The sequence below is a fragment of the Anser brachyrhynchus genome (genome assembly GCF_964034855.1).
Source record: "Anser brachyrhynchus genome assembly, chromosome: 1".
Lineage (NCBI taxonomy): Eukaryota > Metazoa > Chordata > Aves > Anseriformes > Anatidae > Anser > Anser brachyrhynchus.
The window spans coordinates 63238244-63251548 of NC_137694.1; the positions used below are offsets into that span (position 1 = coordinate 63238244).

General features: G+C 34.7%; 1 protein-coding gene across 1 annotated transcript in view; it reads left to right on the top strand.

Moving 5' to 3' along the window:
• SYT10 (synaptotagmin 10) overlaps nt 1-12700 on the top strand; it is a 39783-nt gene extending 27083 nt beyond the window's left edge. Inside the window, exons 4-7 of the mRNA XM_080593381.1 lie at nt 3619-3739; nt 4098-4269; nt 5686-5815; nt 6935-12700. Of these exons, the coding sequence (XP_080449507.1) occupies nt 3619-3739; nt 4098-4269; nt 5686-5815; nt 6935-7006 (495 nt within the window). The 3' untranslated portion in view covers nt 7007-12700. The remainder of the gene's footprint in view (nt 1-3618; nt 3740-4097; nt 4270-5685; nt 5816-6934) is intronic.
• Nucleotides 12701-13305: the final 605 nt, after the last annotated feature.

A 13305-nucleotide genomic window follows, 5' to 3' on the forward strand; every position in this document is an offset into this window, starting at 1 on the left:
GGTTCATGTTTTCTGAATTGTGTTTTGTTTGAAGTGGAATGCAGTGCAGGCGTAGTTATTGATGTGGTCCATGCTTTGGCTTCTATAGATTTGCTTGTACTGAAGGGTTCCTGTCAGATGAGTTGTGTGAACTTATTTATCAAGTGTATTATAAAGTGAGAGAAATATGAATTTTCTAAAGCGCTGGGATTCTGAAGTAATTTAAATCCTATTTTTAAATCTCAATTAAAATCAATAATACCTAAGCACCCAGGCTGTTTAAAAATGTTACTCATTATAATCAGGGCAGTAGACAGACTTTCATGAAAAGCTTAAATGTAGAGTTTTACTTTGTTCATTATCCAAGTCTGCACCTGTGTTTTCGTCTCCAAATTTATGAACCTCTAACATACAAGTTAAGAAAAACAGAAAACAAAACTGGTGATGACCCAGCCATTTTATGTGATACCCAGCCTCTGATAGTATTTATTTATATGTGAATAATTTTATCCTCAATTCTTCAAAAGAACTTCAAAAGGAGGTGAGTTACATGGTGTCTACTGCCTTGTGCAGGGTAACTACGCATTTTATTTCTAGCCCTTTGATCGTACAACGAGATGCTCATAAATATCTTTGACATAGACTATGTTTATCTGAAGTAATGTGTATTCTATTCTACTGAAGAATTTATCTATTGCATAGAGCAGTATGAGTTGTTCCACAATGTGAAAATCAGGCATTTCAGGGCAACATGAGCCACTTTTTCTCTAGGCATAGGTCATAGGTGTCAGAAGATTCCTGCATAAACATTGGAATGGTAAAGATAATTTTTCCAATTCTAAACCCGTAACTTTTTACTTCAAACTGAGGAGTACCAGAGCACAGATTACAGAGCCCTGGTAATTTCAGTGGACAGCCTGCTGTGCGGAGTGAAAACATCCCCCTCGTTCATTGTCTAATCATTATTTGTGCATTAAGGCATCTTGTTTATTCATTTCATGGTCAAAAACTCTGGGTTTGATTGCAAGGGATTTTCCAAGCTCATTTTCAATATAATTTCAGTGCATGGGGATTAGAAAGGAAAGAAAAAGGATCAAGCATAAGCCTCAAATTGTTGCCATTTTATTAAGCACTGAGGTTTCCACAGGTTGCAGAAAACTAAGGTGAGGTAACAATCATAAAGAGTTTTGAAAGTATTTTGAGCAATGTTTTTTTAAAAGCATTTAAGTCATGTTAAATAGCGCTGTCTGTGTTCTTGTTTATAATTTCAGCTCACCAAAACTTCTGAGTGCATATAATTTCTCTACAGAAAGAGATAATAGAAGACTCAAATTCATACACAGCTCTTGGGGGGGAAGACTTTTTCTCTATTCACCTACACAAATCATCTCTCTGAAAGAAGAATTTATGCCCTCTTAGTCTTTTTCATGTTCTGCCCACTATGCTCTATGATACAATCCATCTTCATCACCTCTCTCAACACAGAACTCACACTTTGAAGTGCTAGATGTGGGGGAACTGTGTTTACTTTTCTAACAAAAGAGTGAAATGTATTTCATACACACATATGAGGATCAATGATCAGACTGAATTCAGAAAGCAATGTTAGTAACAGAAGCTGTGTTTAAAATAGATTTCAGATGTGACAAAACTGCAAAGTATAATAGAGGACATCTATCACTTCAATAAATGATTGAAAAGAATTACACGTCATTTGTTCAAGTTCTATTTATATTTTCTGAAATAGGAAAGTAAATTTGCTCACTTTCTATGTGTGTATTCTGTGGCACAAATTCTTCATTGTGTGTGGCAAAGTAAGGGGTTGGGCAAAGGGGATGTCAAATGGCTGTTTATCCAAAGTAGACTGAATGAGCTAAATAATTTTGAAATTCTGAGAAATCTTTACATGTATGAAATTTCCCCTCGTAGCATGTCATATCAATCTATCAATACATATCAATCTATTAATTCTCAGAACAGAAACCCAGTAAAATGACTGAACATGTGAACCAACCAGCCAAAAGACAATATTTTATTAACAGTGCAGCAGAGAATTTAAAGATATTCTAAAACTACATTCTTTGAGCTAGAGTCTGCAAGGCAGGAAAATAAAATAAAATAAAATAAATAAAATAAAATAAAATAAAATAAAATAAAATAAAATAAAAGAAAAGAAAATAAAAGAAAAGAAAATAAAAGAAAAGAAAAAGAAAAAGAGGCACGTAGTTAAGTCCATCAAGAAAGATCTGAAGTACCTACTTCAATTTAGATAAAGCATTAACAAAAAAAAAGATAATAAAACTATTCCAATAAGGAGCTGAAATACGTGAAGTCCCACTCTGTCTCATAACTATTAGCAACATATTTGTCATATACACAACAATGATTATTTTAGCATGTATCATTTGAAAATGTATCACACTTGTGTTCTGATGCTAGAACAGCTGTACCATAAATCCAGTAGTTCTCAAATTCACACTCAGAGTAGTTGCAGGTTTGACAGATAACATATTGAAGCTGGGATATTAAAAATAGGCTTTTTAGTAATGTCAAAAATAGTCTTTTGAGATCATATGACCAAACTTGAGAATTGCTGCCTTACTAAACTGACTGCCTTACAAGCTCCTTAAAAACTTTCATTTAAAAATTCTAAATTGTTCTTAATATGTTTTTGTTGTTGTTAATTGTTGTTGTTGTTTGTTTGTGTGTTGGATTTTTGGAGTGGGGGAGAGGTATTTAAAATCTTAAAAGAACAGAAACAGTTTGGAACATAACTAATATCTCAACAACTAATCTTGTGTGATATTAGAGAAATCACATGCTCTCCTCATGAGAGAAAAAACAAGAATTGATGGAACCTCTCTTCTTTAGATCACATTCCTCAAATGCTGTAGCATCTGAACTGTATAGCAACATCATTTTGTTTGAATTTGCAGCACATGGTCTCAATAAAGAAATTATCTTTCTGTGAGTATTATTAAGATCCATATGTACCTTATCCATCTTTTCTAGTATACCATCCTCCTAGAAATTATCCCTGAGACAGGAAAGTTAGAGGTGTTACTCTTTTGCTTTGCTTTTCTTCTGGTACAGAACCCCCAAAACACAATAAAAGCAAGAAGGTTGGCAACATTTACAAGTGCTTTCATTTTTTCAAAGCTCTGAGGATGAACTTTTCATGTGCGTACATATGTGCACAAATAAAACTCCTACATTTCAGTGGCCAAACTGCAAGGAAATGTGTGTCATTTAAATATCCCACTTGATTTCTTTCTACTGGGGATGACGGAATCTGAGTCTTATCAAGGGCAGAACTTAACATTCTACATTCATCACCTTTTCCAATGTGAGTTCAACACAAATGTATCAGACATCAAAAAATTTTTGACCATGTTTTTGATTTAAATTCTCAGTTTAGCAATTCCAGATCCTGTCACTAAAATGTTATCCTATTGTTACTCTTTCCATATTTTGTAGAAGTAATTTCTGAATGTTCTTGTTTATAATCTCTTTGAATGCATCTGAAGCTGCAGAAAGAAGTCTCTGTGAATGTAAAATTATTTCTAAAATTTTGCATGATCTGAATTTTGCATTAATTTTTGGCCTTATGGTCAGATAATTATTGCTTTTCTTTTTCAGGAAAGCATAGATTTGGGTGAGATCATGTTTTCCCTTTGTTATTTGCCTACTGCTGGGAGAATGACATTAACAGTCATCAAATGTAGAAATCTCAAAGCAATGGATATAACTGGCTCATCAGGTGAATCTACTTCTTTTTTAAATAACAAGGTAGAGTCTATTCAGAAAGTGGACAAATAGCAACTCCTTTTTTGTATATGTATGTTTAACACGGTTGTGAAAGGAACCAGTAAGAGAGTGTGTATACTTTCTGTACAGATCTACTTGCTATCTCTGGTATGACGTTTAGTACATTTATTCAGAAGCCTATACCTTTGCATTGCATTGACAGCACATTGAAAACACAGTTTCCCAAGGTCATAAAATTTTTGTCATTTTGTGTCTTATCAATATGACATACCTACAAAAACACTGCTTTTATGATACATATTTGAATGACTTTGAGTCCAAGTGCACACAACTGATTATTTGCTACTCAGATCCATATGTCAAAGTGTCACTAATGTGTGAGGGTCGAAGACTGAAAAAGCGGAAAACCACCACGAAGAAGAACACACTCAATCCAGTTTATAACGAGGCCATCATCTTTGATATCCCTCCAGAGAATGTGGACCAGGTCAGCCTCTCCATTGCAGTGATGGATTATGATCGGTAAGCACAGTTTGCTCTCTGAACATTAATCTTCAGTGAGACATTATCTGATCATTGCAAGCAACCGATTTCTACCTCCCTGAACATTCAAGTAGGTTCAGTATCACAAAAGAGAAAGCCTTCGGACCTTTTCCTGAAGCAGTTTAAAGCTTCCTCAACTTTTAAAGCTCAGTTCATTTTATTTCTGTCATAAATAACTGTGATGAGGAAGAAACCTCTCAATCTTCTTACCTGCCACTAACATTGGCATTTCTGTCCCCATCTGGTGGCTGGACTATGCAAAAAGTTTGTCAAGTGTGTCTTCTAGTTTAAAAGACAATGGAAGAATTAGGGGCTTAATTGTCTCATTGTATTAAGTCATAATAAGTCATAAGTAATTCTTTGGTTGATGCAATAAAGAAGCTTTGTAACCTTTGGGTTCAGCCCTCACTGATAATGTTTCCAAGCCTCAACAAATCTGTAACCTCACTGAGAACTGAAGAGACTGCTGCTTAGAGTAGCACTAAGACTGAAGGTTAAATTAGACAATGATTGACAATATCATGTCTGAGCCAAGTCTGCATTGTTCAAGGGCTATTAGTAATGAGTTCTTGAGATTGCAGGGCAAATAACAGTGAAAGTCCAGTTTAGTAACACAAAACTCAGATTATTTTTCCTCAGCATCAGGTTTCATTTTTTTCTAACTTCAGTCAGGAAGGCATTCCCATTCAAATATGAAAGGGGTACTGCAGTGCTATTAGGGGGAGGATAGCACGGCAACTTGTACACCTTCAATGCCCATCAGCTGTTCCTTTCAAAGCATTCAGTAAGAGAAAAGTAGGAAACGTTATTCTAAGGCATCTGTAAGCCAGGTGCAGAAAATGACCTTCTGGATTCCCTCAACAGTCATGTAGAAATATTAAGGTATAGCCTGTTATGGTTACACCCCTTGTCTTTCACATTTTTGGCTGAAGTTCCAATTACCACATCAGTTAGAATTAGGAAATGTAGTGTGAAATTATGTCTGAAGCATTTAGAACAGGAAATTTATTCCCTGGAGCAGGAAATTTATTATTTCACCTTCCTCAGCAACAAAATTTAAACATGCTTTCCTTCTAGATCATTTGGTGTAACCTGGTCCTTTTCTGTCTTTGTGTCTTTTGGGCTGTAATCTTTTTATGGCAGAGGTTAAGTCTTCACTGCTATTTTTATAGCTTCTAGAAGCACTCTGGTAGTGGCTGGAGGTTTTTGATGCTGCCATTACAGATCTTCATATTACTATATTACTACTAAAACTAATATCTGTAATAAATAATGGAAGAACCTTGGGCATGGATTCTGTGCTGCATTAAACTAGTAAATTGAATTATACATCAGATTTTATTAAAACTATTTTTATTTAAAAAAAAAAAAAATCTGTCTCTTTACGTTTCCTAGAGTAGGGCACAATGAGGTCATTGGGGTATGTCGGACAGGAATTGATGCCGAAGGGCTTGGAAGAGATCATTGGAATGAAATGTTGGCTTACCCACGTAAACCAATAACTCACTGGCATCCACTGGTAGAGGTAAGAAGTAACACAATTCTCTCCTCAGTATTTTGAATATTTTGTGTTATTTTCTCTCTAACATTTATGTGCTTCTGAGAATCATTAAATTCAGTGCAGCATGGGAGTCACTGTCCATCTATCAAGCAGCTATAATATCATTACTTCAGTCTAAATCTAGTTTCATGGGTTTACTCTTTATTTAAATTTTCCATTTCAAAAGTTTTCATGATGATATGGCATGATATAGCATTGTAATATTAAAACATTTAAAATACCAGAAATTAAGGAGCTTACATCCACTTATAAGAGATCATTTGCAACCATTTCAAAAGCAATCATTTCCTATTCAAAAATATTTAAGATTAACAGTTATGTTGCTAAAACATTAAACTGAAACTGGCCTTCTAATTGTGCTAAGTTGAGGAACATACCAGCAGCTACCTCCAGGGTTACTCAAGCAGACACTTGTTGGAAGCTTATTCACATGCAGGGGTGATAATACCTACAGATCCCTGGGCTTAGACTACCTCTTCAGCCTGCTGTGGCCACATCTTATGGATTTTCTGTATACAAAACGCTCTTTATGTTTGGGTTTGAAAAGATTCATACTGAGGTCTCAAGAAAGAGTGGACCCTACTTTCGGACACAGAGGACACACTTTCTAGCCCTCCCCTAAATCAATCTCTGTAGAAAAATGAGCTGCTGTCCAAAGCAACATGGTCCATTTGGCTTCTCGATCGTGTAGCACATGGCTGCACAGCATCTCCACTAACAGATAGAAGCAAACAAACAAACAAACAAAAACAACCAACAACAAGGCCTCAGTAGAACATCTGAAAAAGATCTGTGCAAAACTGAAGCCTCTTTTGATAGGTTCCTTGCTTTCTCTGAATTACTTAGGTTTGAGGAAGGAGGTATCACCCCTGGATGGTGAAACCCACTCCTGTGGAAAGAGTCAGAGATTTTTATGAGGTCACTTTAGGAATTTTCTTTCCATTATCAGTTCTGATTAAGAGTTTGATCCAGAAAGGGTCTGGTTGTGACTCAGGTTCTTCTCTGAGGGATTCTCTCATCTGAATCTGAGTGTGAGTCATGGCCATATTAATGACATCTGTAAAATTAACATTTTTCTTGCAGTTACCTGGCCGAGCAACCAGTTTTGATAGCCAGGGATCTTGTTCATCACCAAAACCACCGCTTACACCCTAGGGAACAAGAGTGGATTCATCATGTTCAATGTCCAATGCTCCTATGTAGCTCACATCTACATGTACAGAAGGTTTGGCTTCTGCAGACGAACTGTATCCATATTTTTGTATTAAAACACATTTTTCCTATTCTGTCATATTACAGTTTATAATAATTTCTTATCTTATGAATGAAATTGACTTGAGCTGAATATAATCTTTCTTCATAAAAATTCATTCACCTGTTTTCTCTCTGGCATATATCCAGTGTCATATCCAAGTGTTGTTTTTATATGATCTGTATGTTTGCATAGACAAAGAAATCAGAAAAAAAAATCCCTTAAGCAATTCAAAACCACAGCATATCATAATGCGTAATTCTTTTGAGGATGAGCAAATAGTCATATATGGCTATTGTATTAAATCTCTAAGTTGCACTAAATCCTGTATGAATTCTAAACACTTCAAGCTGAATATTGCATGAAAAAGAGAAAATAATATCAACAAAAAACTATTGTCACCTTTTTACTGTATGGAAAACTAGTTCATTCCTTATGCAGGGAGAAAGGGCTGATCAATAACACACTGAAGCCAAGTTTGCTGAGTAGGACCCTACTGGCTTCACTGGGTTTTAGTTCAGCCTTTAAGGAAGAGGTCCCACAAGTGTATCTATGCAGTTATAACTTTCCAGCAATTAGGATACCCACTGCACCTACAGGAAATCATTAACCTGTCTGTCATAACCACTAGGCATGTGCACCCGGACAAGCAGCTGTGCTTGGCAGCTGTTTTGTTTCAGCTACCCACTGGTTGATGAAGAGCTAGCTCAGATGTCTGCATGGTACTGAACTACACATCTGAACGTATCACTGTGGACAGCAAATGTGTCTACAAGAAGCTATGTAGAGGTTGATATAGCTCCACAGAGATGTAGTAGGTGTCTCCTTATGAGGTGCATCTAGCCCCTTCAGTAAAGCCTGTTTGCTGTGGGCATCATGCAGTCCTTTTTCAGTCTTTATTCAGGCCAAACCGTAGATAAGAGAATGCTCTGAAATAGAAGAATTTATTTAATGAATTTTAGTATTCAAAAACGTGAACAAAATTTTCAGTTACACAAAACATTTTTCTGATTCTTGACTTAGTATGACAGTGTTAGTTTTGTTTGAAGTTATTTTGACTGAGTACATAGTTCATGTGGGATAGTTTCTGGTCCCTGGCTGGATGCCTCAAATTAGATGTCTAATATGAATTTGAAATATGTTTTGTGTCAATATATATGGGGAAAAAAAAGAAAAAAAAAGAAATGTAACAATTTTATAAACTAGTAAACTTATTCATTAGAACACAGAGTGAAAGCAAATACAAAAAAATATATATATATATATATATATTGCCTGAAGTAAGATAATTTAAAAAATGGAAGAGAAGTGCATATTATTTTCTGGATTTAACTCTTCCTATTACAGATTATCTCAATCAGATATTTTTTCTTCCTTTCTTTTTTTTTTTTTCTATGAAGAGCACAGAAAAGACTGAATGATTGGGCCTGAGATTTTGAAAGCTGAAGTGCAACTAGAAAAAATTGGGTTGGTGGCTCTTTTTGTATCTTTATAACATATAAAGAAACATGTGAAGATAGTATTTTCCAAAACGTTACAGAGGAGTCATACATGAGAAAAATAGATTATTTTACAATAATGGAAAAAAATGTGGGAATTAATCTAGCTTTGAATGGAAAGGGGGTCTTAGACAGACTTCTAAAGAACACTTTGGGGTTGGTTAGTTTGACCTGGTTGACACAGAAAACATTAATAAAGATCCAGCTCCTCCTGTAACTAATCCTTAAGAGAGTCAGTTGTACTCCAAAGTGTCTTGACAGCTCTGGGAAAGCTGGGAAGGCTGGTCTTTACATTCCAGGTGTTTCTAAGGGAAAAAAAAAAAAAAAAAAAAAAAAGAGGAGTAATGTAAAACAATTTTGTGCACATACAGAAAGCAAAACAAACTAATAAACAAATAAAGCTTTCAGGCATTCTTTACATATTAATGATAATAACAAAAAAAGGCTCCAACCCAAGTTTTTGAATGTCTGTCCCAGGTTGCTTTTCATGGTTTCTAGACAGAAATAGATTTCCCAGAGACAGTTGGTAATGCTGAATACTGATCCTCCCTGATTAAGATTGTATTTTCATCACCATAACTACAGAGCAACCTTGCAGAATTCATTCCTCCATTTGCTCCAGGTGACTAATATTTTAAATAGGAGAACAAGATCTCCTTTCTGTTTTGTTGTTATTTTTTTCTCCTATCATCATCTTCATGAGATTTTGTGGCCTAGATCATTCTCACAGTGATTTTGCAAGGTTCTTATACGTACATAAATATATATGTTGATATAGAAAAACTATTTTGTGTATACATGTATCTTAATATAAATTACATCAGCAGTGGCCTTTGTGGCCTAGAAAATACTTTTTGTAATGTGGTACTGTAACAGTTGACTAAATATTCTTTGCACTTTTTTGCACCTAATATCCAAAAAGTTAACAATTTCACAATCAAATGTAGCATAAGTGTTCAGCAATGAGCAACATCTTTTTGACTTTTTCATTGTCCTCTGTGAGTACGTTTCATCATATGATGATATTTCAACTGTCATTTCCTTAAATTTAAATTGTTGACAGACGCCAAAGGAATAATAGCTCACTATGTGCCCTGTTGTTGATTTTGTTGTTGTTGTTATGTTGGTTTTGTTTCTGTTTGGGGGGGGTGGAGGGTTGGTGGTTGGTTTTTCTTTCTTTTTTTCTTTGTTTGGTTTTGGTTTTGGTTTTGTTTTGTATTGTTAATAGTGAATGACTTCTGTGTCTAAACTTGATTTATCGGTTTTCTGCATATATGAAAAATCAGGCTGCAAAATTATCAGGACATCTAATTTCAAAAATTATCCCCTGGTTGATTCTTATTAATCCCTTTTCAGAGATTAATAGAATTAATGCAGAAGATTATAATTTTTCATTTTTGCTTCACTATCTCATAAGACAGGGTATATATTTAGAATAACCTGTCCGTTGGCTTTAGAGCCTGGTTCACACATTACTCTATGAGTGGACTCATAGAAGTAACTTCAAGTAAAAACTTAGCACAGTTTGTCAATTAATATGTTGCTTTATGAATCTCTTTATTAAGATATGTAAAATGTTTTAATTTGCAAATAGTTGTAAATTTCCTGCTTCCATACTGAATATTTATTTGTTGTTTATCCACATTTCTGTCATATCACAAACATTAGCCTAATTTGAGAGAAATCAAATTTGGAAAACGGTGTAAAATATATTGTAGCAGTTTTAGAAGAGTTTGAAAAACTCACATTCCTGAGGCTAACTCACAAGCCTGAGTTATTTTTATTGAAATGTTTTGCTGGAAACAGTAACTGTACTTAATAAGAATTGTATTTTGCACTGCAGAGCTTTTTTGTACTTTCACAACAGTAAACCACAGATCTGTACAGCGAAAGTACATGATGGATTAAGTGGTTTCAGGGGAGCTGTTAAATTTTACATTTATTTTCAATAATGCACTGTAAAGTGAAAAAAGCCCACATACAAATGTATCTAATGAGCCATTCTAGTCTTTGGGGTAAATATTGTTTTCAAACAACTGCTTCCCTTCCTCACATTAAATAAGTTTTCAGGGACCATTAGATTTGCTCTGAGCAACCATAAAATTGTTATTAGGTCTATGCAAAATATTAAGTAGGACCCTAAAACACAGGTAGATTTAGGATTCCAGTGATACTGCAGACAGCAGCATAGGTTAGCAGATATTCAGTAAGGTGTAGGTCATATATTGTACTCTGTGAACTCAACTTTGGATGACTGTATTGTATCCATCTGATGATATGGGCCTTCCCCTCACTCTCTCAGCAAGTGACTATCACTTTTCCCACCGTCTTTTTTTATATTGGGTCTCTGTTCAAGCAGCAGAGACTTGACCTTTATTTTTGTCTGTGCTGCTAAAAGATGACTTCTGCCTTAAAATGCAGTAATACGAAACCTGTGAGGTATAGGATAGCTAAATCTCTCATTTTCATTCTATGAAGAACTGTCAGGGAAGTAACTTCCATGTTCCACCGTCCCTTACGATACCTGGAAGTTTATGGAATCAATGATACTGTCTGGTTTTTGGCTTCCAGCAAGCACTGAGGGCAATATATGTGTCTCAGGGATATGTATATTGTCCAAGGACAAAGAAAGAGTCCAGAATCAATAAGATAAAACTAGAGGATTAGGACAAAATTTCCCCTGCAACATTTCTTTTTCAATATATGGAAATGTTTTGACTTCATATTTTTACAAAAATATTTTTTTCTTAATGAATCACAACTTTATTCAATATTTTTGAAGAAACTTTTGAGCAAGCATGAAATGTTTTCATTGTTTTTTTGTTTGTTTTTGTTTTTGTTTCTTTTTTTCCAAAGATAAAAAGCAATTACTTCCTATCTTCTTTCTATAGATACAGTTTCGGAGCAATATTAAGAAAACTAAGTTTCCAAAAACCACTTATTCAATCTAACCATTTCTCCTAATTTTCAGCTTTTTTTATTGGCTTCTATTTAATCCTTTTGAAAGTTTTTAACACGCACAGCACATGCATGATTCTTTGGTTCCCATATTATTTTTGCTATATTTTTTAATAAATTAAGTGATTATATCCAATAAACTTTTATACATATTAACTTTTTGTCACACTATCAATTAATTTGATTAATGATCTTAAAAGCTTTATACATCAGTTTCTGAAATCAGTTGACTATATTTTTAAATGTGTAAAAATTTTAAAGTAACTATTTTAGTGAGTAACTATTTTAGAACTCCGTAATAGAATTCTTCTCCTGCTCAAAATATTTTTTTTCAGAGATCCATAAATGTGCCTGCAAAATTTGAAGATGTTTTTAATAGAGAATGCAAAAGCTTAGATTTGCACATACAAGTATTTGCACTTGCAAAATGTATAATCATTATTTTTTAACACTTCTGTCAAAACAAAACACCCACACCTTATCAGAATAGGTTTCAATTCATGAAAAATACTGGACAAATCTGTGCTGAGATATAGTTCTTTGACCTAAGAAGTTCATATGACTCTATTTCTAGAAATATTAAAAATCTGTAGGTGTTAAAATATGATCTAAGTGAGGTAACTTTTAGGCAAAGCTCATATAATATGTCAGACCATCCAAAATACAGATAACATACAATATATATGACAGGAATATTAATGCAAGTTTTGATGGAAAATGTTCTCTCTCATTCACAGCACCGCTGAGACTCAGTTTAAGCCTTTGCTCAAAATTCACTTTCACTTGTCTTCTGAGGCTTGTCAGTCTAAACCGAGCTCTCTGGTGTCAGAAAACAGATTGTGCCAGAGAGCAGACTGCAGAGCTGAGAAAGACATAGGAAAATGTAGCAGCAGATGCACACCAATCAGTTCAACTACAAATGCTCTCAAATGAAAAGCTTCCCTTCAAAACTGATGGTCATCTCAATATTTATATCACTTATGCTTTCGTTATGTACTATAAAGCAGGAAGAAAGAGGGAGGTACCTGTAGAAAAGTTAGCATTAAGTGTAGGAATTAATTGAGGTGCTTATCAGAGTCATTTGCTGTGTCCAAGGTAAATAATATTTTAACTTCAAAACTGTCTTTTGTTTACTCACCCAAATGAATTAATGCCTCATACACAATTCCCCTTTTCCTTAGTCCTGGCTGGAAATAAGCAGTTTTGTAACAGCACACAACAAACCAGGAGCTAGAGCCCTAAGAAAAGATGAAGCTGCATGTGGGATTTAAATATCACAGGGGAATCTGGCCAGAAAATGAAACTAACACCTTCAATTTTGTGCTAAGTGCTAGGGGATGCTTGATGATAGTAAGTGCTCAGGACTGTGATTTTATATTTTATCTGATAGCACCTCTACAGTGTTGCTGTTGCTGGGAAACCTCTTTGAGTCTTTATTGACTCAAAGAAGAGAATGCCACTGGTATTTCTAAGTAAGATTTTTACACTCCATTATAGACCATGACTCTCACATTACATGGAACTCAGTCTTATGAAAGACCACAAAGCATGTTAAATTTGCAAAACAGAAAAAAATCAATTCAGGCTGTACCATCATAAGGACTATCCACTTTGTTGATAATAAGGACAAAATTTGGTGCCTTACTGATCCAAGAGAGCATTTTCATGAGTGCTCTATAGTGCTGAGTTTATGGTGGTGAACTGTTTTAGCACTGTTGAAGAGCCTCACTATCAACCCTGGAAAA